Source organism: Podarcis filfolensis (assembly GCF_964270895.1).
Source record: "Podarcis filfolensis genome assembly, chromosome: 3".
NCBI lineage: Eukaryota > Metazoa > Chordata > Lepidosauria > Squamata > Lacertidae > Podarcis > Podarcis filfolensis.
The window spans coordinates 37807375-37833863 of record NC_139606.1 but is presented as its reverse complement, the minus strand read 5'-3'; the positions used below and the strand labels follow the sequence as shown (position 1 = coordinate 37833863).

At 41.4% G+C, this 26489-nt stretch overlaps 1 protein-coding gene across 8 annotated transcripts in view; it reads right to left on the bottom strand.

The window, feature by feature from the left end:
* The window catches only part of COL19A1 (collagen type XIX alpha 1 chain), a 186063-nt gene that overhangs the window by 141084 nt on the left and 18490 nt on the right, over positions 1-26489 (bottom strand). For all 8 annotated transcript variants that reach the window (XM_083607147.1, XM_083607148.1, XM_083607143.1 and 5 more), the window contains 2 exons: positions 22926-22994; positions 22346-22445 (listed from right to left, as the gene is read on the bottom strand). In XM_083607147.1, coding sequence (XP_083463273.1) covers positions 22346-22445; positions 22926-22994 — 169 coding nt within the window. The remainder of the gene's footprint in view (positions 1-22345; positions 22446-22925; positions 22995-26489) is intronic.

The window sequence follows — 26489 nt, the reverse complement described above, 5'->3', positions numbered from 1 at the left end:
AGAAGAACAATAAAAAGCAAGAAACGTTTAGGAAAAAAATGTGAAACAAAAGAAGTGTGGTTGCCCAGTTCCATATCTTACAAGCTTCCTGTGTTCCTCATGGCTCTGTAAGTGTGTGTGTGGAGGGGGGGGATTATAAGGGGTATATCACTATGGTCTAAAGCAGGGCTCCCACTCACTCTACGCCTCCCATGTCTCTTGACAGTGCCTGGTTCAAGAGAAACACAACAGGGCCTTCCCCCACTGCTGATTCTGCTCTGCCATTTTTTATTTTTAAAATTCTCACTGTTTCATTCTAACTAAGGATCATCAAAATAATTGTGTAAGCCGTACATATAGTAAACTGTAATTTTGGGCTTCATCATTGCATGCTTTTACCTATCAAAATATTATTTTCAATTAAGATCTTGGATCTTTACATCTTCATCTAAGCTATCAGAGAACAGTTAACAGATGGGGTACACTAACACTAAATGGTTATGGAAGTTTCTCTGGGTGAGATATTATGCCACTGGGTGCTAGTTGCCAGAAGCTGCAGCTGGGCGTTAAGTCTGGGCAATGTTTCCATACATCACCCAGGACCAGTTTGGGAGCTAGAGTATGATGGCTCCTTCACCTGACTCCTTCCGCATGATGGGTGCTGGCAGAGAGGGACTCCCTCCCCTGCCAGCATCCAGCAGGAAGAATGGCTGGTGTGGCTCATTGTTCCCTCTGTGCTGCAGGTGCTGGCAGCGGAGGGAGTCCTTGCACTGCCAGCGCCCAGCAGGAGGAAAAGGCTGCATCAGGCGCCAGGGTGAAACTGCTGCCACTCCCACCTAGCACCTTGGGACCAATGCAGCTTGTTCCTCTGCTTTTCAACATCGCAATATATCACTATATCACAATGTCTGGCTGGTGATACACCGCAATGTTGAAAAGCTGACCTCTCCCAGACCTAGTAGGCAGAGTATTGTTGCACTCAGGAGTTCCCATGAGCATCTGGTCAGCCACGGTGAGAATAGGATGCTGGACTGGATGGGCTCTTGACCTGTTCCAGCAAGCTTATCTGATGTTGTTATGTTTTCCAGTACTATCCTAGAAGGCAAAGGATGAGATACTGTATGGAAACACTTGTATATCTAGGCAGTGGAGATGCATGGAGATGGTTGATGGCCGAGATTTTTGATACAAATGAGCTAATCACCCTAAAGCATGCCAATTTTCCAATTAACCATGCCCTCACTGGTACTGCTGTAGCGTGTACCATCTGGCTAGGAAAATGAAATATAAAGCGTATCCTCCGAGACAATCATAAATGACTTTTGCTTTACTGGACACCAATTAACTGGCTGAAAATTTACTTTCGCCTTGGCACACACTCCCTCTTTAGAGACCAAAAAATTACCTACACTGATTAGGGCTTTGGCATACAGCAGCTATTCAACATGTTGGCTTAATACTCTCAGGTTATAAACAGAATTTTACACTGACCTGCCCTTCAATTAAGTAATTAGCAATGAACAGGGAGGGAAATTGTCTCTCCTTTATGACTGTCCCCCCCCCCAAAGAAAGAGTGATGAATCAATTTATACTCTCATGTCTGTTGATTCTGAGAGCCATCTCTTGGATTTGATCATGAACATAAGACTGGGAGGAAAATACATTTCTGCCAACTCCGTATTTTCTAAAGGGAGTGAAAAATTTCCATTTCAGTGCCAGGATAATGACCAAAGCACACTACCAGCTTAGTCTAAATCACATAAACAAACAGAACAGCTGCCATTTTGGAAAACCTCTGTTTATGAAAGTTGAACAGGAAGAAACCAGTGGTGTCCAGGACCACCGCCACCATTGACAGATGATGAGAGGCTGTCAGCTAAACTGCATACACATGCCCATTCATTTAAAGCATGTTTAAAGCACATATTCCCCAAAGAATAATGGGAACTGTAATTTGCCAATGGTGCTGGGATCGGTAGCTCTTCCAAGTAAACTTCCAAGTAGACACTTCCAAGTAAATATGCTTGGAATGCAAGTGCATTGTGTGGCTCTCCTAATTATAATGTTCCGTGACAACTTGGCCTGGGAATTAGTTCTGATATGGTTTTCATAAGATACAGGCCTTCATCTATTAATGGGTCATACCAACAAAAGGACAGCCACAGAATGGCATTCTGTTTCCAGCAGTAGCTGATGGTAAGTTGACAAGCAAGGCATGATGGTGATGAACGTCCTATGTCATCTGCTCTCAACATCTGGTACTCTCAGCTATGTACTGTCCCAAAATACAGATGCTTCATCTCTTGCAATGATGATTAATGGTCATCGATAAGACTAATATGTGCTGATGTGTCACAGGGGCTAGAGAGCATGCAACGAATCCAAAAGTCCCCAGTTCAAATCTTGTAACTTGAATGAACTCTGTAGGTACCCTTTGTAAAGCTACTCCTTCAGTCTCAATCACCACCACCACCATTATGAAGGATAATTGTACTGACTCACCAAACAGTGTTGATGTAAGGATTAACACTAGAAAGTGCATGTGAAACACTTTGGAGATGATATACAAGTGTTAAATGTTGTTGTTGTTGACTTATCCTCCACAGATTTATCACAGCCATGAAAAGAACAATTCTTTTTATTTCCTATACCTCATACTATTTCTGTTTTGCAACTTTGAAAGAATGGGGTGAGGGCCATGGTTTTTTCCTAAATGTTCACATTCCCAGCAGAATTTAGAGCAGCCACTTTCTTTAAGAACAAATATGTATCAAACTTCAAAATACAATAGCAGGTGCTGAGCTTGCACCACAGTGTCACTGGTACATAAAAGAGCAGAATCACATACATTTCTCTTAGGTATATTATTAGATTTGTCATTCTGTGCTCGGTGCCTAGAGAATTGGAGTTTGGTTACAGATACCAATAAGAGAGACTCGGTTCTTTGCCTCAAGCTTTAGCGAACCACACTTTTCATTACGGACGTCGCCAGTGGGAGCCCTGGAACTGGCCTATATATTACCCTCAAAGAGGAAGGAAGAAAGAAGTGTAAGGGGGGGGGGGGAGAATTGAAGCTTATGCTAGCATTTCTCAAAAGAACACAAAATAGAAGTTGCAGGTTTCAACTCAGCGTTACTCTATGAACAGCTCTTTAAAAGTGAGGTCAGTGGCATGATACAGACCTGAGTCACTGTCCTGCAAACTGCACAATGGAAAGCAGAGCATCAGAGGCAGACTGAGTTAGTCAGGAAGGTGTGTGGGAGTGGGGTCAATTTGTAGGCTCAATGCTTTTTGAAACATGGCAATCAGTGGATGGGTCTGATTGGTTGCTACATCTGGTGGTGCAGAAAGCACCACACACCCATTGTACACAATGACAACAATTGTATTGAGTTAATCTGTGGAGAGCCCTGCTTCAGGAATGGGTGCTGGACTATGTTGGCTTTCAAGCTTTTCTAGTTCTGTGACTCTTTATTCGAGCTTTCCTAAGTGTTCTATGCTTTTATACCTAGCTATCAATAAACTGAAGACAGTAATCATTGAACTATAGGCAGACTTGGTTGCAGTGCTATTTTTGAGAAGCAGTAGTAAGAGGTACCCATATCAGATTTAGTAAGGCAATCTTTATTTACCTTTTGGGTTTTGCTTTAAAAAGCACTGATGGAAAAAAGCTGCTATTTTTAAATCTTATGAACACTAATTCTTCCACACTGAATGAGACCAAATTAGAGTTTGTGATTAACTTCCGTATTTACAAGTATCAATGGGGCCTCTAGCTCGCTGAATGTCTTCCAGGAAGAGAAAGATGATCCAAGTTGCATTTCCTGAGAGTGAAGTGAGAGATGTTTGGCATTTATGGCAAGACATTTCTTCTTCCAGCTGACACCTACCATCACCTGTCATGTTACAAATAATTTGATGATCAGTGGCCGTGAGGTTGGCGTGAACCTCTGTCCTCCTAGGATGGGTGATGATGTCTTTAATGCCACCTTAAACCAGGACTCTGAAATCTTAGCCTTTTGTGTTTGCGCTGAGGATTCAACAAACAGAGGCATGATACTCATGGAAAGCTGAAGCTCCAAGGACCGAAAGGAATAATCCTTCTTGCTGACATTGTCAGCAGCAACACATAAAGGCACAGCACTTACAATGTGGAAAAAAAATCAGACAACAAGTGCCCTGGAGAAGAAGAACAAAAGAGCAGCGAGCAGCTAATAAGACCCAGCTGCAAGTCAGTGCCAACGCAGGATATCTGAATGCAAATTCAAATGAGAATGAAGATCTGCTGTCTGCTACTCAGAATAAGGATAAAGGCACAAGGAACTCTTACGTTTACGTTTATTTTTATTTTCTACTTTTTGTATACTGCTTATTCACAGTCATGTGTAAGCTGTTATTCAGCTTGTTCAAATGTTGTTTTATTTTTTAAAACGATAAATGCCATTCCAGAACAACTTTCTCAATGCAATCCTCAACATATAGAGGATCTGGGTTATATCCAGAACTAATTAGTTGCAATCAGGCCCTACTTAAATCAACATTAAAACTTATTAAAGACTGAGAGATGTTCCACTGATTCCAGTGAACCTAGGTTTAGGTTTTTTTAATGGGATATAACCCATTAAAATTAAACTAAACATCTGAAAAACCAGATATTCAATACAATAATAAAATGCAGCAGGTTTAAAGCATCAGTTGTATTTGCTGTGGGGACTGTTGTGTCTATATTTGGTAGTCCCATGTGTATTGAATGTTAAAATTGTTTCTACTGCAGCAATGTGTGGGCAGACTCTTCAGGGAAATGTATGGGTTTGGCAGTTGCAGCAGCACCATTTATAATGTATTTACTGTATTTTTCAGTTGCCTCATGCAATGAACCTCAAGGTGACGTACAAGACAGCCCGAGGGAGAAGTTCGTGCTCTAGCAGTCCTTGGGGTTTACTTCCAGATAAGCTGCATAGCCTGATGTCAACCTTCAATTTGAATTTGTGCAGTGAACACAAATCTCGGAGAGCCACCTCCAGCAAATCCACCCTGCTCCTAATTTTCCTTCTGTGCAACACCCTAACTTCAAAACAAGGACGAAACCAAGAAGTATCACAGACTCAAAAGCTGAATGACCTAACCTGGATATTTGGATGTCACAATCAATTTCAGGACATCACATGTTACGGGAATACTACAGTAGCGAACAGTATGGGTGGCTCAGATGTGACAAATTGACTCTGAAGGTGTTTTGAATCCAGAAATGTATGAAACCACCAATGCTCCAATTGAATGCAATATGACTCCTGCTGAGGAAATTCAGAAAAATACACAGAGCCATTAGAAACTTATCCACATGGGCAGCATATAACTCATTGAGAAGCACTACTCAACTGAAAGCCAGTGTTGATACTGTAGACCAGGCACGTCCAACTCCCAAGTGACTGTGATCTACTCACATTATAAAAATACTGGCTGTGATCTACCCATTTTTTTTGACAGGCAAAGTTGAGCTTTCTTTAGGGGAGCCAAAGCTTTTTTTAGGGGGTGAATCACCAAGCGTCATGCGATCTACTGCGATCTACCACAGACGCCCAGCAATCTACCGGTAGATAGCAATCTGCCTGTTGAACATGCCTGCGGTAGACCCAACCATAATATGTTTACTAATATGGTGGCCTAATTTGCACACTGTGCTGATGATATCACATCATATCAGTGCTGATGCAGCTGGATCTGGTATGCTCAGAATTGTCACCTTGGTCTCAGCAACGGTACAAGAAAACGTACACTTTTATACCTAGGTGATATGAAAGGTGATTTTGTTCTGCTCATTACAGATTTCCACACAATATTTTGTTTCCTAAAAGCCCTGGCAAAAATATAGTGACGGGGGTGGGGGTGGGTGGCAGAGAGAGAGACTTGGACAGCTGCAGGTAGAAAACATTACAGTCCAACAACAGTCAGACAAACATTCAACCAACTTATTCAGCAAAGGTACTTGCTACAAACCATTTCTGCCCTCATAGATCCATCATGTGTTTCATTGATTTGCTGTCTTGAGAACTTACTGATGGCCATTTGGAATTTATTTTTAATTTTGTTGTTATCATCATCATCACCACCACCTAAATAACTTTTTTAAAAAATAATGTTTAACATAAAATATTATATTAGTCTAGTAAATTTCTATTACAATTTGGGCAATTCCCCAGTGATTTGCAATGCTCCTCATCAGGTCTTGCTTTTCATATATCCCATCTGTGTTCAAATAAAGTTTAGAAAAATGAGTATTTTGTTTCCTCAGAACAAACTGATTTTAGCATGTTCTACAAGAGACATCAACCACTCTGCTTGCAAAGGTGGCTGTCTTATTCCAAGACAGGGGTATCAGAATCATCACATTGGACAACAGGTGCAATTGGAGTGTAATTGTAATGGAAATCTGAATAGAAAAGAGAAATATTTATGTAGATTGAATGGTAATTTGGTTGCAATCTAAATAGGTTTTAGCTTATAAGCAGATGAGCTATATACTCATATCATTTAGATGCAATATCATATCATATCATATTGCATCTAAAGGGAAAACACTAATCTTTCTTGTTGGAAAAAAAAATTACCTAAAAATCTTCATTCGCTTTTAAAAGGCAGGGGAACCATATTTGAAGGAATGTGCATGCAGGAAAGTCTAAAATAATTTCATTTTAAAAAAAGAAAATATGATTTCATATCTCAACGGAGAAAAAGTAGTTACAAACTAGAGGCTGTACTATGCTCAGTGTTTGTATACTGAGTGAGGCTCCAAATGTTGTTTTCAGATGATTCACAGCTCTCGATCCTGCATGAACAGAGCTCTATACCAAAAATAATAGGAGTTATGAGCTTCAATGGTTTAGCCTTCAGAATCTGTAACCTAGCCCAGCTCCACATTTTAAGCCTCACTAACGTGATAAGCTTCAGCTCTGTAGCCTCTGGGGCTCAGGGCCGTTTAAAAAACTCTTCTGCAGTGTGCTAATGGGTTTTTAGCTTGCAGGCATGACTCCAGATTTAAAGAAGTTTTAAAAATACTTCACATGATTCAGAAACCTGGAACCTCCCCCACCCTTTCTTCCAGTGAAATACAATTAGGGAAATCAGATAGCATGCGTGCCATTATCCTTCAGAGGGTGGTTGGAATGGATTAGATGCTTCCTATATGACCTAGAAAACTGCTTTGAAAGCCTTCTCACCCAGATCTAATCTTGTGACAAGTACTGGCCAGAGAGAGAGAGAGAGAGAGAGAGAGAGAGAGAGAGAACACTTCTGTTACTTAAAGCCCGTGGCAAGAATATACTACTGCAACTTCAGGGCGAAGAAGAGTTATCTTCCTTCCAATAGCTATGTCACTCACACACAAACACACACACACACACACACACACACACACACACAAACAAACAAACAAACAAACAAAAAGGGCTAGCTCAGTTGGTAAAGCATGAGACTTAATCTGAGGGTTGTGGGTTCACTGCATTGCAGGGAGTTAAACTAGGTGATCCTTGGTCCCTTGCAACTCTATGATTCTATACATTGCATACCCTCCAACATTTCTCCTAAAAATAGCTCAAAAAACGTCATTTTTGGGGGCGATTTTGGAAAAAAAGAAAAAAGCAGCTCAACAACTTTCCTGTCCGAATTTCCACTGTTTGAAATATGGCAATCCTAAATAATAATAAAAATTATTGTTGTTGTTGTTTTATTTATACCCCACCCATCTGTCTGAGTGGCTCCAGTGACACTGGGTAGCTTCAAGCAAATATAAAAATGTAGTAAAACATGAAAACTTAAAAAAACTTCCCTATAGAGGGCTGCCTAAAAACGCAGCAGACACATCCCCCTCACCCCTGCATTTTAACCTGCATCTGCAAAGTGTTGCTCACATCAGAGCAGGAGCAGGGATGTCTTCACCCAACTTGCATGACATTTTGGTTCTCCCACTCCTGCAATCCACCCTCCCTGGAACTCCTATACATGAAGCTGTCATCTGCACACACACACACACACACACACCAGTTGTCTCAAATACCCACACTATTCTTTCTAGTCAGATTGAAGAGACGGGGGTGGGATGTGAGGGTGGGGACCACGTCAAACAGCAGTATTTGTCAAGAAACGACAAGATCAATACGGATTGCGGCTAACATGGTGTGAATGCCGCTCCAAAAAATTAACACTGGCTGCACATTGGCCGCGGTGAACGTATCTGTAAATCTGTTAGGATAAGTTATCGCTCAGGCCTGGGTTTCCTGAACAGAAGAAAGTCCATCCCGTGAGTTTTACATCCCAATTCATCAAAAGCTTATTTCATGTCATGGGAAATAAATTAACAAATTCACCTCAGGGGAATCAAGTTCAAGGTGCACTTCTCACTTACTCAACGACTATTGATCCCATTCTCATGCAGTGCTTCCCACATACATGCCCTACAACAAACTAGGGAAGCAGCTGGAAAAAGTTCATAATTGGTCAGTTATGGGCAGGTAGAATGGAAGTGAGTTTACATCAGAAACAGCAGGTGCTAGAGTTACTATTATTTATTTATTTATTTATTTATTTATTTATTTATTTATTTAACTTATTAAATTCATTCATTCATTTTTTATTTCCCCTCTGAATGCATGAATGTACCTGCAAACAGCGTTATAACAGGGAGGCCATCAACCTTTCTGGGCCCATGGGTATATTTGGATTTTTTTTTTAATATTTTTTTTTTAAAAAATAAAGGAACTGCTACAAAATTGCTGGGGTGGGTGGATGAATGCAGGGAGACCTTGTCACAAAATGGTTGCCATGGCCTGGTGGAAAGCATGCCCAACCACAATTTGACATGCCCAGTCACGCTGTGTGTGTGTGTGAGGTTCTGGAAGGGAGGCAATCAGGCCAAGAGCAGGAAAAAAAGCAAAACACAGGAGTTGTTGCTTTCCTAACCTGAGAGGAAAGGGGAACAAAACAACCAAAAATGTAGGCTAACAGGAAGAGCAGTAGAAGCAAGTTCTAACAAACAGGCAGGCCCATCTTCCCCAGTAAGGAGGACGGAAACAAACAAGCAAGCAGACTGGGCAATTGGGATGACAATTGGCCTCAGTAGCCAAGTTCACAAGTCACTCTAAAACATGTTTTACCAGATATTTATGTGCAGGAACAAGACATGGGTTCACATACCCCCTGCTCCCCTCTTCTCCTCCATTGCAGCCAAGAGGTGGCTGTTCGCTTCTTCTTTTAGTTAACCACAGTTTGTCATGTTATCTAGATCTAGAACTGTGATTGACATCAACTATGGTCAGTTTCAAGCAAGCCAACTTCAAACTGAGGTTTCTGAAATTGGCTTGCTGAAACCAACCACAATTAATATTACTCACAACTCTGGGTCCAGGTGACACAGCAAACTGTGGATGACTAAAAGCAGAAGCTTCTGAAATCCTCTTGTCAACACAGGACGAGCAGAGAAGAGGGAGGAGGGCAGGATCCAAAATCTTGCTGCATCTTGTCCCTGCTCATGCATGTCATGTTAAACAACTGTGAATAATGCAATACTATCCTTTGCTCCTATTTAAAGAAGGATTACATGAAGGTCTTAGAAGAAGAATTCTGGGGGTAATTGTGACAACACGCACCATGTGGTGCAAGCAGCACAAGCATATCATGATAGTACAAGTAAGAGATTGCATGATAAACAGCCAACACAAACATTATCCAGATATAACGATCCGCATTACTATGTTATATAAAGCTTTGAATGATGTATGAGAATTCCTGGAAGATGGGAACAACAGCAGCTAATAGGTAAGATGCTCAGAGTATCTCCTGTGATTGTGTCTCTGCTATTATGAACTAGCGGAGTCTTTCAGAGGAAATGTAGTATTCCCTGGCCACTGTCCAGTGAGTCAACCATGGCTTTGATCCAATACAGTTATCTCTATGTCATTGTTCAATACAAGCCAGATGGAAGGATTTTGTGATAAACCTGGCCAAAAATAAGATATATATATGGACTATTAATAGAGCCTTAACTGAGCCAGTGTATTTAATTTCACTTTACTAATTATTTCGTCAAAGAATGTAACAGTAACACCGTTATGAGCCATGACCGTCCTTCCCTGAAATCGGTTTCTTGAATCACAAGGTTTTCTTTTTTTGTTTGGTTTTAGTCAAACTTGGTACAATACCAGTTAAGATAAAATGTGTGCTGTTGCTTACTAATGCATCTCCATCTATCTGTACACATCCTTTTATGAGTGATACAATCATGCTGGCCAGTGAACATAAAAGAATGGCCTCTCTATTCTCAAATACCAGACTCCAGGGAGACTCTTTAGGCACACATAAGCATATGAAATGAATGCAGCATGCAATTGCAAACTATTTTCTAACAAGAGCTCCCCACACTGCATACACAAATAGATTTTGAAACTCCCAAAGTGCCTCATCAAGTTGGGCAGCAAGCTTCTGATTACACTTACACACACACACACACACACACACACCTCTCATGCACAACTATCTGCATGGTTAGGATGGATGTACCACCCCTTGAAAAAATAAATGAATACACAGATTTGCACAAAAGTCTGTATGCTAATTTATATGTGTATATACCCATTTAAAAATAATTGGTATGATTTTATTAAAAATGCAATACAGTGGTACCTCGGTTTAAGTACCTAATTTGTTCTGGAGGTCCGTACTAACCTGAAACTGTTCTTAACCTGAATCACCACTTTAGCTAATGGGGCCTCCCTGCTGCTGCCACGCCGCCGGAGCACAATTTCTGTTCTCATCCCGAAGCAAAGTTCTTAACCTGAAGCACTATTTCTGGGTTAGCGGAGTCTGTAACCTGAAGCGTATGTAACCTGAAGCGTATGTAACCCGAGGTACCACTGTACAGCTCATCATAATGGGGGAAACTGTGAACATATAACCAGTTTGCCTGCTCAGTGTGCTCTTTGAGTTCAAGCCTTTGATAGGCTGTGCCAAGGCTCCTGCTTTCAATGGTTATAGGGTTTTTTAAAAAATAAAATAAAAATAAACCACTGTAAATTGCTTTTGAGTTGCTTTTTAAATAATCAAGCAAGGTATAAATGTTATATAAATAAATAAATAAATAACCTTAAAACCGTTAGCAAAGTCACTTAAACAATGCAGGTAGAGTCCTGAGAGAAAAGAATCCTGATAACACTTCAGTGTGCAAAACTGAACAAAAACAGTGTATAATTTGAAGAGAAGGGAATAGAGGTTTTGTCTTCCCTCCTTCAGGCCTTGTACATAGCAGGGAGACACTCAACAGAGAGAGGAAAGAGTCCATCAGAACTACACAGCCAATCAGGGCACGTGCTGTCTCAGCAAACACCATATCACTCCGCCTGACTGCTAACTAACAACTCCACCCATCCCACTCCAGGCTACTTGATTTTAACTGTTAACAACAGCATCACAACTGACCCTTAAGTTGCAAACAGAATGATCCCTGCTGTTTGCACTTCCAACACAAACCAGACTTGGCCAGCCCAGCCCTTCAGTTAGAGGACTATCCTCTGTAAAGTAGGGAACGTGCACACCTTATGCATGATTCTCTGGATCCCATCCCAAGTGCAAACTGAGGACAACGCTGCCAGATATACAAATAGTCTTATATCGCATTTGAAAGTTGAATGCAAATACATTGTTGTATACAAACGCAGGAGAATTCAGGCTTGCTCAACAGACGCATGAGCTGTTTTAGGGACGGCAGAAGAGTAGCAGTGCCTTACATAACCAACCGGTGTGCGGGAGAGTGTCCTAGATAGTTTCCTGTGCTCTAGTGCCTGTTGCATGTTACCTCCTCCCGTGGCAGCACCTAGAACAGGGGTTCGGAGCTTCAGGCCAGAGGACCAAATGTTTCCCCTCCAGCCGTGCTGAATGGCATTCCACAAGCGCTTTCAGCCAATTTGTATGTACAGTTAAACTGTGCTGCTTCTTTATGCCAGGAGAGAGGATGAGGAATGGGGAAGAATGCCGCATGCAGAAATCTCCGACTTTTGCATGGCTAGAATGTAGCCCGCTGTACAAAGGGAACAGGTACACCTGTTGATCCACCCATTTCACCTCTGGCCCTGCCCACCATCGTATGTGGCCCCCAGGAATGTTGTCCATGAGAGAATGCAGCTGTAAAGAGGAATTCCACACCATGAATAACACCAGCACAGTGTAGGGGGGACAGTAGTGAGGAGAGCAATAGGAATGGGGTGGTGGCTGGGGGGGGGGGGAGGATGCCCAAGCTACCACTGCAAAGCAGAAGATGGGATCCAATGGGTGGGGCGGGGGCACTGGCAGCAGGGGTTATCGGCTAGACCATGCCGAGGGTCATCTGAAAACTGGCTCTGGCCCTTGTTGGCACCACTTTGTGGGAGATCTGCTGCCTGAGGTGGAAAGCTGAAATCAGTGTGGAACGCAGCAGCTGCACTCGTCCCGCAAGTTAGTCACATCTTTAAAATAATTTTGAAAAGGTCTTCTAAGGGCTCATGTTTTCTCTGTTGAACTTTTGGCTACTTTGAATTATTTATCTCAACTGGCAGCTGGGTTTCCACAATTCAGTACCACAGAAAGTATAATATTGGACAGAATGTGTCACCCCCCCCCCCGCAACTGCTTAATAGATTTATACTTTGTTCAGAGGATGCTCGGGAACATAAGGGCTGCAGCAGTTGGCCCAAATAGTCAAAGGATGCAGGCGAACATGATTTTGTTTGTTTTTGGTGCAACAGCCCCTTCTCCCTCAGCCTTGCAATTTGAGTGACGGAAACGCCAACACTTAGAACAGCCTTGGATTATGCCCCTTCCCTGTTCTTTAAGAGGGCTGCTCACTTCTTAAGAAAAGAAATAATAAAACTGCACACCACATACAGACATCCATTTTTAAAGGGGTTTTTTATATTAAAAAAATGCAAAACTGTTTTGCAAGTTTGGGCCTCTTGGCAGAAGGGAGCAAAAGAAGGAAAGCAAAAGAAGGGCTTTGCCCTCCTTTTACCACTGCCTTCTGCTGGGACCAACTTTTCATCTTATAACATTTATTCGTTTGATATTTTAAAACTTTATATCTCATTGGATGCCTTAGCAGAAAGGCATGAAATAAATAGATAAATATCACAGGTACCAACCAATTACCACCGTTCACAGCTAAGTTCTGTGTCAAACATCCGGAATCATGTTTTGTACTAGAGCTTGACCTGGAAAGTAAAGTTTGCAGGTGACATCTGAAGGGGCCTCTAGTATCTGCCTCCTCAATTCAAGCCCCCATTTTAATCTAATATGCTCGTCTCTTTTGTCCTCACAGAGGCCATTCTGCTTTCTGGAACCAATTGTGTGGCATCGTGTGGGCTGGGGGCTAAAGTAAATAACAGGGTTAGATATGTACTTCTTATCTGTTCTTATAATCTCTTAACTTTATTAGTCTCATCAGTTTCAAGACTTGAATGACCCTCATGGTCCCTTTCCAACTCTATGATTCTGTGATTCTACCACTACAGACTTTTCAACAGTTCATAGGAAACAGAAGATTTAAATGGCACAACTGCCAATATTTTGTAGAGGAAAATAAAGGAATATTCTTTGTACTTTGTAGCACCCTTAAAAGGGCCACCATTGTTACACTGAAATGTTTAATTATTGCATTGCTGAATGTACTTCACCGCCTATCATTTGCTGTAGTTATATGCTCTGCAGTAATCTGTCCTGCACTGGCTTCTGAAGAGAGCAAACTTGACCACAATCACTTTCCTAAATATATTTATTGTTTGATGTACAGTGGTACCTCCAGTTGCGGACGGGATCCATTCCGGAGCTCCAGTCGGATCCCGAGGTTTCCACAGCCGGAGGGACCGCTGCTGTGCATGCATGCGTGCACGGCAAAAACCTGGAAATATACCTCTGGGTTTGCCACTTACATATCCCGAAGTTTACGTAACCAGAGGGATACGTAAGCGGAGGTACAACTGTACTAATTTTGGCAATGTTCTTTTTAATATCACTTAATTAACCTGGTTCTTTGAGTGGTTCACAAATTCTTAACGAAATCATTAAAACACAAGTACAAATCATTCAAATACAAATACTACCAAAATGAAAACACAATCAAAATTAAAAATGTCTACCAGCACAAAGATCAGCATACCCACTTAGCTACTCCAAGGTGTGGCAGCGTTGCAGGCCAGTGCTGCCTGACTCGGTGCTTCCCAACGGGGGACAGCATGCAGGGGATTCCCGGCTGGCGGGGAACCAAAACAGTGTCTCCACTGGCCTGGAATTCAGACTGCCTGCTGAATCAACCAATTGCAGGCAGGCTTTAAGATGGGCGCTTGTTGCGGGATGGGCCTGACTGAGCCTTCATCATTCACTTGGTTCCACTCCTTGGGCTTGCCTCTTCCTCTGCATGCAGTTCTTTGCCATATCTCCCTCCCACCCTCTTTATGTATTTTACTTTCTGCACCCATCAGTGTTTCTGTTATGTACTAGAGTTTGCTATAGACAAAGTTGGTCTCTGTATTCAGAGCCAGGGAGGAATTTTTCTTTCAGACCAATAGGCCCTGAGTGGGGTTTTTGCCTACCTCAAAGCAATTGTCACAATGTTTGGCAGTTTAGGCATTGGGTAAGCCTTAGTCATGGCTGGAGGGGAGGTGGTAAACTTCTGCCTGCCCCTCCAAGGGAAAGGGGCATCCCATTAAAGGAATCCCGGAGAAGGTGTTTCTGTCCAGATGCCCAGGTGGGGGCTAGGGCCGTAGCACTCCTCAAGAAAGCGATCCCTGCAGGAACGTACATATTTGATGTAAGTCATAGGACCTCCTCTCAGGGTCAACCCCAAGAAAAAAGATATATCCTGCAGGCAGGCTGGTTGTTGCAGGTTATACCTAATGCCTTTGCTAAACCTCTTACACCTGTAATCAATAAAGTTGTGGCCTTATTTGAGGCAAAATAAGTATGTGTCTTGACTGGTTCTTCCCTGGGTCAGGGCAGCGGGGTGGCCACACCTGGGCACGCAAAAATAAATAAATTACAAAGCAGCATATGATCAACAATATATGATAAAAAATAACACTAAAATCCCGCAAAGGAGGAAGCACAATAATTCTAAGAACTAAAATGCACTAAACCTCATATAGTGAAAAAGCTCAGCGCAATCTTCACCTGGTGCCAAAGAGATCCTAACACAAGTGCCAGGCAAGCCCATCTGGGGAAAGCATTTAATAACTGTGGTGCTACCACCGAGAAGGCCCTTTCTCTAGTCATTAGACTGAATAAACTGGAGAAGAGCCTCTAATTAAGAATTGGGCACATATATGAAGGATATGTATAATATAATATTCATTTACATGCATGGGTACGCAAGTCAAGATGTGCACTACTCACAATTTGGACATTTAACTTGGAGACTTTGGAGAGAAGGCTGACGTTCACACTTGCGTACTAAAAAAAGAGAACCTTTTGAAAAGATCCCCCTTCTTAGTAACTCCCACAAAGGCAAATAGGGGCAGGGATTACAAAAAAATAGATGTAAGAAAATATAGCCCTTCCACAGTAAATCAGGGGCTGTAGGAGTCCATGGAACTGTCATGTATTCATTTGTAAGGTAATTCCATTGCCTTGACACTGTGAGATTAAGTCTGCAAGACTCCTGTACTTCAAACAAAAAGTGTCAGATCATGTGCTGAGTGCTCTAAATTCTTAACAGACGCAATAAGACTTCAGTGTGCTAAGCCTATAAAAAATTCAGAAAGCAGCAGAGAGTCTATGATTGGCAGGTATAAAAGCAGAAATCTCTCACCCAGTTATACAGACTTCAAAATGTCCCTGTTAGAATACTTCATTAATTCCAATTACTTATTTACTCAAATCGTTAACAGAATAAAATTAATCAGGATTCAAAAGACGGGCAACTGTGATTATCAACTCAGATGAATGAGAGCAGACAAAGATGACACACACGCATCTGCACACTGTCAACACTCTTGATTCAAGATACAGCTCTCCTATTCTAGTCTTCACTCTCTCTACAGATAAGAGGAGAGACTTTCATTCGTGCTGAATGGCATTTGACTCCCTCCAAACTGTAAAATGATTTTATAACGTGGCGAACATTCAGCAGAGGATAAGAACTGTTAAAATGCCAACCCTATTACGTTTATGTCCTGTGCCATTTTAGAGCCCAGACATCCTGAGTGGATAAAGTAGAGCACAAAACCATTTTTGTTTATACAAAATTAAAGAAACTTGCTTCTAAAGAGGTGTTCATAAATTTGTCTCCTTCAACCGTGAAAAATACTTTGTGGCAGAATGATAAAACTTGCAAAGAGCTAACCACAGAGAAGTGCCACAGAGACAGGAAGCTTTACTAATTGACCAAGCCTTAATGAAGATCAGGGTGGTTGGAATAGCTAAGTGCTTGACTGCCTTTGCTAGAAAAAGTGACAACTTTCACACCCCTGGTAAGTTGCAGATATTTATTTGAAATCCCATACCCATTTTCTTACAAATCCAAGGCTGCTTCTGAACAGTTAAAAAACAGCAGCAATAACATGGGATTTTGCTACTTCATTTGGCAACGCCTGACATGTCTCATTCTGTACCCTTAAGGTGAGAAAGGCTTCATAAAGCCTATCAGTGAAGCCTAAAATGGATCTATTCCAAAATGGTGAGGGCTTTTAAAGGCCATTTCATACTCAGTCACACCACAGTGGAAGCATGATAGAGCCCTGCAGACTGTACCTATAAAATGTCCTCTCTATGAGGCTTGCTACTCAAATGTGCAGACGTGTGAGATAGCATGGAGGACTTCTGGGAATGCTGCTCTGGGGACTTTGGCCCTGATGACAGCTGTGCATGCTCACATCAACATTTAGGGCATGAAGGCCAGGATGGAAACGGGCACATGATGAAAAAAAGAGGAAACGCATTGTCCCACCCACACCAAAACAAAGGGTACAAATTTCCTATGTATATTTGCAAATTGCTGTTAAGTCATTGCTATTGTTAAAATAGAAATATAACTTGCTGTAGCGGGGGGATGCTGTTGCCCCTATGCCCTGCTGCTTTTAAGCTTCCCAAGGCATGACCACTACTACTAACAGTGGGTGGAATTCAACACCACCCTCTTCCAGTTGTTCCATCTGCACAAGTGTTGCAGCTTGCCAATCAGAACGATTTCCCCTCTCCTCCCACCGTGTTCTGTTCTGGGGGTTCTCCCAACCCCGAGCCAATTGTGGGAGGTGGGGGCACACATGGGGGGAGAGGAAAGCCCTGTTGCACAAGAAACAGTCCTTTGCAGGGATTCAGATGATGGGGCTAGTTAGGTGAATCAAGGGTTAAAGGTAAAGGGACCCCTGACCATTAGGTACAGTCGTGGCCGACTCTGGGGTTGCGGCGCTCATCTCGCTTTATTGGCCAAGGGAGCTGGCGTACAGCTTCCGGGTCAGGTGGCCAGCATAACTAAGCCGCTTCTGGCGAACCAGAGCAGCGCACGGAAACGCCGTTTACCTTCCATATTTCAAAAACAACATGATTTTTCAATTGACTTGCCTAAGAACCAGGACAAAGTGCTGCCTTTCAGAAATTCCCTCTGGACGTCAATGGCAGCCCTAGGTGAATCCCACCCAGTGTGCTGGACTAGATGGAGGTTAGTGAGTCCCTCAAGACAAGAAACTGAGTACAGTGGTACCTCGGGTTAAGAACTTAATTCGTTCTGGAGGTCCGTTCTTAACCTGAAACTGTTCTTAACATGAGACACCACTTTAGCTAATGGGGGCCTCCCACTGTCGCCGCGCTGCCACCGTCCAATTTCTGTTCTCACCCTGAAGCAAAGTTCTTAACCTGAGGTACTATTTCTGGGTTAGTGGAGTCTGTAACCTGAAGCGTCTCTAATCCGAGGTACCACTGTACAGTCAGAGGTTGAGTCTGAGCCTTAAATACAAAACCACATGTTTGATTTCACTTTAGCTATTGCAACAAGACACACTGGCCAGCCGATGGAGTAGCAGCAGCAACTGCAGGAAGCAGGAGGAGGATAAGGAAGGGGAGCAAGGCAACAGGACTGCCGCCGCCACTGTCCTTGCCATAGGAGGCTGTGCCTCTCCAGCCTGGTGGGCCCCTAGTTGCCCATTCAGCTGGCCATTCTGAATAAAAACAAGAAGGAGAAAATGAGCCAGATCAGGCCTGAAGAGAAGGCGGCATCTGGAAGTGATCCTGGGCAGGCACTTCCCAGAAGTGATGCTGAGGTAGAATGGAAAGCCCCTATTTTCATCTGAAAATGTTGGCATATATGCCCTTCCCCAATGATGTGGGGAGGGAGAGAAGCATTCCGCTGATCCTCATGAGGGAGCGATCTTTTTTCAGATATGTGAGACAAACTAGATTTTCTCCAGAACAGCACTTCAGATAGAGGCCTTCCTGGTGTAAAACAGGTTACATGGCTGCCGTATTTTAGCCTAAGGTCCTACAACAGTGTAATATTTTTTATGGGACACAGCAGAACGCAGATAAATGGTCTAAGCAGAATATGATTGATTATAACTTGAATATCTAACTAGAACAATTTTAGGCCTATTAGAATCTGACATGGCAACCTGACATTAAAGCAGTGCTTTAAGGAAAACTGTTCTGTTTCAGAACTTTTCATCAAATAGGGAAATACAAAAACATACTTATTAAAGCAGTAAAATAACAAGAATATGCTGCTGGTTCCATGTACACCATGGAGCTATGTGCTTCTCAAGCAGCTGTTCCTTCATTCCACATGGTAAACAGATTTTGAAACACAAGAGAGGTTCATAATTTTTTTTTCATATGGCATTGAGGGGGGAAAGTAAGAGTCTGTTTGCAAATCATTAGGCCTACATTAGCTGCCTAGATTCTAGCCACAATGGGCACCCAGTTTTCGTTTCAACTCATGTAAGAGTTGCATCCATAAAAAGTTGTCTCCTGCACATAATACATATGCTAAGCAGCATCCTAATGAACTGTACACCACAAACATTCTTGGACACATGAACTCTTCTCATTCACTATTTTATTGAGGGGAAAATCCATAAGAATGCCAGTCCCTCATAAAAGAGGGAATTTTCTGTTGCGGAAAATTAGCCTTGTTGGAATGTCCATAGTCTCTCCCTGTTCTGCTACATAGGCTTACTGAATGGAGAAGAGTCACCGACAAAAAAACAACAACCCTGAGACTTTTATATCTATTCAAATGAAGAAGAATGTAGGATCAGAACTGGAATTATTTATTGTTGGCGAGCATTTTGCTATTATAACGAAACAAAAAGAATACGGCCCTCTCAGCAACAACATTAATACAATATAGATAATCCAACCAACAAAATGTAACCAATCATTCAGCCTATAGAAAACACACTTAATGCCTAATTTTTTTTTGTTCTGCTTTGACAATCTAGGAGACACCTCTAGATCTTAAAATTTCAATGAGGGTGCCATTTCCTGTCTCCTCTTTTCATTGGTCCATTTCCCATTTATTTGTCTTTGATACAGCTCCTACCCTTTTGTTACTATTTCAGTTGGGAAATCACAGAGAAATCAAAATCTGAGTAGCAGTTGTAAAATTAGTATTTTCTTTTCTTTTCCAAGAACATAAGATGAGCCTGCTGGATCAGCTCAATGGCCCATTTAGTCCAGAATCCTGTTTTCATAGTGCCTGACCACTTCACCTGCAGGAAGCATGCAAGTTGGATGTGAGTACAACAGCCCTCTGCCCACCTGTGATTCTCAGCCACTGGTATTCAGAGGAATAATATCTCTGACAAATATCTAGTACTATTACAGTGCAAGCCTGTGGATGATTGCTGAGAAGTTCCTAGTAGGCATATTTAAAATTATAGCCCTGAAATGTTTAATGGCGTCCTTCCTCTTAGCATCCCAGAAGAAGGCAAGAAGACATTGAAACACTGGACGTACCACACTGTATAATGAAAAAATATTTTCCTTTAAACATCAATTTGAGGCTTTGTCCCCTTTTGGGGGGGTCAAGTATATAGACTATCCCCCCTCAAATTAACAACCTTGCACTGCTTGGACGTGGCGGGCAACAATATGTAACAAAGGTACCAGGCAAGCCTCTGTAACTGAGGCACTTTCATACATACCCAGGGCAGGGAGCCAGTGAACCAAATTGGTACCATTGTATGGAAGGAGATGGGCTATAAACTATTTCTTCTGCCATGGTCCAAATCCAAATCATGAGCCCTGTGCCTGCTATATGCAATGGAAGGAAAGATCACATTGGCACCAACAAGTCTATTCTGAGTAAAACCTAGTGGACTACAATCCTGATAGATTATTTAAGGCAAAAATGTTTGTTTAGGCCATGGGTAGACAAAGCATGGCCCGGTGGGGCCAGATCCAGCCCAATCGCCTTCTAAATCCGGCCTGCGGACAGTCCAGGAATCAGCATGTTTTTACATGAGTAGAATGTGTTCTTTTATTTAAAATGCATCTCTGGGTTATTTGTGGGGCCTGCCTGGTGTTTTTACAGAGCCAGTGTGGTGTAGTGGTTAAAAGCGGTAGTCTCGTAATCTGGGGAACCGGGTTCGCGTCCCCGCTCCTCCACATGCAGCTGCTGGGTGACCTTGGGCTAGTCACACTTCTCTGAAGTCTCTCAGCCCCACTCACCTCACAGAGTGTTTGTTGTGGGGGAGGAAGGGAAAGGAGAATGTTAGCTGCTTTGAGACTTCTTAAAGGGAGTGAAAGGCGGGATATCAAATCCAAACTCTTCTTCTTCTTCTTTACATGAGTAGAATGTGTCCTTTTATTTAAAATGCATCTCTGGGTTATTTGTGGGGCATAGGAATTCGTTCTTTTTTTTCTTTTCAAAATATGGTCCGGCCCCCCACGAGGTCTGAAGGACAGTGAACCAGCCCCCTGCTGAAAAAGTTTGCTGGCATGACCCCTGGTTTAGGGGGCTTCAGTCGATGAAAGCTTATTATATATATGCTACTATTCAAGGCAGAAAAGTCTCTATTCTTTTTCCACAATGCAGTAGACAAACTGTGTTAAGATGGCCACACTGCCAGGGGGTGGGGAAACTTATTTCAATAATGAAACCCTAAAGAGATAGAGAGAAGAAAGTACCTCACCCAAACTCTGTTTCCAGACAGATATACTAAAGAAACCAACTTCCTTCTATATTCAGCTTGGAAAAGCACCGTATTTACAACTACATTGATAGCTGCAAGCCTCATTGAAAAATAAAATGGCATCCCTCATCAGAAGTGGCACAGCATAGTTTACAACTCACTCATGCTATAGCTGAATGAGTGAAATGTAAGGGGATATCTGCCAAGCTACTTGACACTTACAAGTCAGCTTAATCAGATACTCTTTCGCTTCCTGTGGCGAGGAGACCAATGTTCTGCTACTCACAGCATATACCCAGAGTCTATTTACATATACTAAGAGAAGAAGACGTGATCATACAAGTCATGTTGCATCTGACTATGCTGCTGTGTCTAAAGCCACAAAATCTGACACAGTGCAGGAAGTGAAGAAGGCAACAAAAGAGATTTACTGAACACACAGGACCTGGGCAATGGAGATAAAGATGTTCTAGTGGCAGATGTCTACATTCCTAGCCTTCTTTTGTTACAATCTAGCCTGATTAAATTGCTGTGGCAGCGATTAAAAAGGATGTGCAAGCACACATTATGGGAACATGCTCACCACCAGAATCCACAAACTCTAAAACAGGGATCAAAAAGAGAGAATAAAGCAGGTTTATAAAACTTTAACAGTGCAAGGAAATATTGCCTGGAAAATAAACGGCCTTTCGAACTGTCCATTCTCACAAAGTACAACTGAGCTGAACTGAGGTCAGGCAAAGGATGGGCAGCAGAGAGATCAAAAACAACCTGAAGAGTACTGAGGAAGAGAGAATACTGAAAACTCCCCATTTCAATGGTCATTCACATGGAAGCGTTCTACATATCTTTTAGGATATTCTGGATAATTAGCATATAAATCCATTTTATTTCCATCACCATTTAATGTTGATGTCATTGCTTTTATGGGAATAAGACACGAAGACTACCTAAAGTTCCCCCCAAAACATTTCTTTCTTTCTTTCTTTCTTTCTTTCTTTCTTTCTTTCTTTCTTTCTTTTTGAAGCTTACAGGGCTGAAACAATAAGTAAAATCCACAGAAACACACAGTTCATCATTGCAGAAAAAGAGAAAGTGGAAATTCACGCAGAGGTACACAAATGAAGAGACTGGTGGAAAATGAAGAAATTTAAAAATACAAGCCAAGGAGGATATACAGAAATGTTTAGGGATTCTACATGGTTATACAATGATAACGTATTACTTACTGAGAGTCTCTGATAAGAGGTGCATTCCCCAACTTAAAACAAGGCTTTCCAACTCCACATGAAGTCTGCCTCAAAGAAAAGCTTTGGGTTAAATCAAAACCTGAAAAATATGATAGAGTGGAATCATTTATTGTTCATTTAATGCAATTTAACAAGGCTGGAGAAAATTATCGATTTGTGCCATAAGCTTGTCTGTTTTGCTAGACTAACAACTGACAGGCTATTTCAAATCCCACGGTTTTGGTCACAGAAATGTCCAGATCTCATTTTCTCCGTAGGAGGAATATTAGCGTGAAATTCCCCTAGCACTTGACTTGGCAACCTCTGAGGAATTCACTCGCTGTTTCCTTTTGCCATCTGAATGAATGAAAATAAAAGTGCTGCTTGTCAGAAACGAATGCTAACTCCGTGCTAATTATAACAAGCATGAATGGAAAAATAAAAGATGAATGTAAATGACTTAGCTAGGACTCTCAAAAATAAAATGTTTTCCTTTAATGAAAACACATTTCTAAGAATTAAATGCACTCTTTGCTGACATACTCATCTATTTATATATTTTTGCTTAAGGAAAACTCACCTGAAACATCAAGGTTTTCTTGGTAGCTAAATTGATGTCCTTCTGTTTTCAATACTGGGCATGCAGTAGCTATAAAAAAATAAAAAGTGTCCTAAAGCTTTATAAAAAAATATACAGACTGTAGTATTTTTCACTGCAATAAAAGTAATATTAGCATTGTAAAAAATAACACGATGTTTAAATGCAAAACTGCTATTGTTTATTTATATAGAGTGCCATTAATGAGCCTGACACTAGGAAAGCACTAGGGTCCATTTCGGAAGAAGCAGGCTCACTCAGAGATGAATAATTTGGGTGTCTGTGTGCAATTATTAATACATGTTCACAGGGTTTAATTATATTAATCTTTGCTACCTCCGAGACTTTAGCAAGTAGTGGAAGAAAGACTGAGACATGCATAGTACTGCACAGGTGGAACAGAATTTATTTATTTTGTGGGTTGTCCCTTCTTCAGATGCTTCTTCTGTTATAAAAATTGGCTTATTCAAATAATGTTTTGTCCTTGGCATATCTCTTCGTGAATTCTAACAGCTTTTGTGCATGTGTTTGCGTATACAGATATATTGTTTTCTTTGTTTTTTATTCAAGTTGTATGAGGCTGCATTATACCTTTACATCACATTACTTGTGACGAACTGAACAAGGACTATTCCAGAATGTGTCAGGCATAAAATAATTTATTAAAATATCTGGATTTCCTTCCCCTCTCCCCCACTCCTACCATACACTTTATGGAGTAACAAGAAAACAACAGATCATCTTGAATACCACTGACACAATTAAATCTGCAAAACTGGGGAAATGAATTTAGTATCAACGTCATGGAAGAAAACATGATATACAGTGGTACCTCGGGTTAAGTACTTAATTCATTCCAGAGGTCCGTACTTAACTTGAAACTGTTCTTAACCTGAAGCACCACTTTAGCTAATGGGACCTCCCGCTGCTGCCGCGCTGCCAGAGCCCAATTTCTGTTCTCATCCTGAAGCAAAGTTCTTAACCTGAAGGACTATTTCTGGGTTAGCGGAGTCTGTAACCTGAAGCATATGTAAGCTGAAGCGTATGTAACCCAAGGCACCACTGTACATTTTCAATAAGCTAAAAAGAATAAAAGAAAGCCCCTACAATAATATTCCTGTTCAGGGCTTAAGCCAATCTGGATCAAGAGCCTTGTGCTAGTCACGGGGTTCACAGGAGGAATGCTTCTGGAGTAAAGTGAGGAAGCATATCTTTAGATTTCCCATTCTCCTTGCTGTGCTAGACAGTGCTAAAGGGATCAGTTTGGTGACTGGCTGCCAGCCGCAAACTTCAGCACTTTATTGCTAAATAGCAGACTTGAGTGGTTTGGGGGTGAGAAAGGGAAACTACAAGTAACTCGCAACTTTTGTGCATTTAACTTGTGCTCATTTACCTTACGCACATGGCAAAAAATAAAATAAAAGAGGCAATAGGGTAGGGTGGGCATCCAGCAGTGGAAAAAACCTCTGGCAATTCCACCCACTGTTCTGATTACCGTATATGTGATTTTGGCTTTATGCACTATCCCCAGAACGTAACCCCTAAGTAAGTTGAGAGTTGCCTATATACTCAATATTTTATTAAATGATGCAATCTAAAGTGTGTTCCTAACACAATAAAATGTTGACTTGTAATGTCACTCAGTAAGACAAAGCACAAACATGGCCATGAAATAGCAAACAATTCAATTACAGTGGAGGATTAAGTACAGGCTTAGCTATCTCACTGAAATAAAAAGGAGCAAAAAACTGTTGAAATCTGAGTTAACATCAACAAATATTTAGTATTAATTTTAAATTGTGTTCTCCCCTTAAAAATATAGTAAAGCATTTGAAGTAAGAATAAAAGCAGCTAAGTGGATCACAGGAGAAATAGCCAAACATAATTTACTGTGAAGACAATTGCTGTCATAATGTTGTGTTAACATTCAACATTGCTTTTGGAGAAAACATTAAATAATATAATAAAGGTTTGTTACAAAAACTACCTCGTTAAGTTATTTTACAACAGGGGTTGTTTCAAATATGCTAACACTCTCCTATAACAGCGTTCCAACCTATGATTCAAATTCAGTTTGAAATAACTTCTTTTTAAAAAGGCAAAGTGTTCCAACATATAATGCTAATTCACAATTTGAAATCACTTTGTTTAATGATTAGCCTAACAAAACAGGCTACATTAAATTAACTTTTGAGGATTTAATGATCAGTATTCTACTATTATATAAAAACAACTCCTCAACATGTCAGTTTTCAAAGACCTTAACCCCTATATACATGAATCACAAAATGCAGGCTGGGGGCACTGATCCTACCCAGGCCTTTTAAGATCTCAGACTGCAATCCTATACATGATCAATGGTCTTTCTTCCAAGTAAATATGCATAGGGACGTGCAGTCAGTTTCCCCTGCCTATTCACGTTCATAGTTCTAATTCACACTTCTTATTTTGCAGCCAGATGACAGCACATCCCCCCCACCAACAGTTGAGTCACACACATGCAATTTTGATGTAAGAGCCAGGATCTCAGTGGCTGTGATTTGCAATTCTACAATGACATTACCACAGCAGCCTGGTTTTGGCTCTCACTCATAACATTGCTGTCACGTGTTGCTATGAGAGAGAGAAAAGTTGCTGAAGGTAATATGTTAGTCAATGCTTAAGAGGCATTATATATTAATTCTATAGATATTTCCATGTCTAGTCTGTGCACAGACTGACACTTACTAGCTGACATTACACCGCCACAACAATTTTCAGCATCAAAATATTGCTTGAAGGAGCGGCCACCTGAGAACCATTTGAGTCAACGGCTGGCCTGCTAATTTAGCACAGATGGAATCTGTATTGAATTTAAAATGTGAAGCCCCTACGAAAGAGTGCCAAAATAATATTAGCAGGGACTTTCCAAAGTATCACAAGGTGCAAAGGGATGAGGTATAGCATAGCAGAATGTGATTAATGAATTCCAAAACCAAAAGAGGAAAAAGTTGCATTGAAAATGGCAAGTATTCCAGATGTTTCCACATTCTGGAGGTAAACAGAAATTAAACATCTAGAAGAGATCGCTCTTTCCTGTTTTAAATTTGGGCTTCCCCCAAAAATTTTTTTTGGGGGGGAGACAGAATGCTGGAGGTTTTTATAATGGGGAGAGAAGAAGAAGAGGGAGTCCTATTGCACAACACCGGATGTCACTTTCTGTTGTCAGGATATTTTGACTGGTTTTTTTCTTTTATTCTTTAATGTTGGTTTAATTATTATGTTGTGAGTTCAGGGCTGCCCCCACTAAATTCCTGGGTGCAGTAGGAGTTAGAATTTAAGCAACGCTTGGAGTTGTAACCTGGGGGCCAGACATGCGATTTAGCGAGTGTTAAAAGACAGGTCAGCATAGCAAGTTCAGGAAATCGCCTGGGAGAAGAGCCATCGAGGAAAACAAAAGGAAATGATGGCCTATGAAGAAAAGCCAAGGAGAGGGGACTCTATGGCATATGGCTCTTGGGAGGGGCCCTTCCCCCAGCTCTGGGATAGTTAGGAGAGAGGAGAATT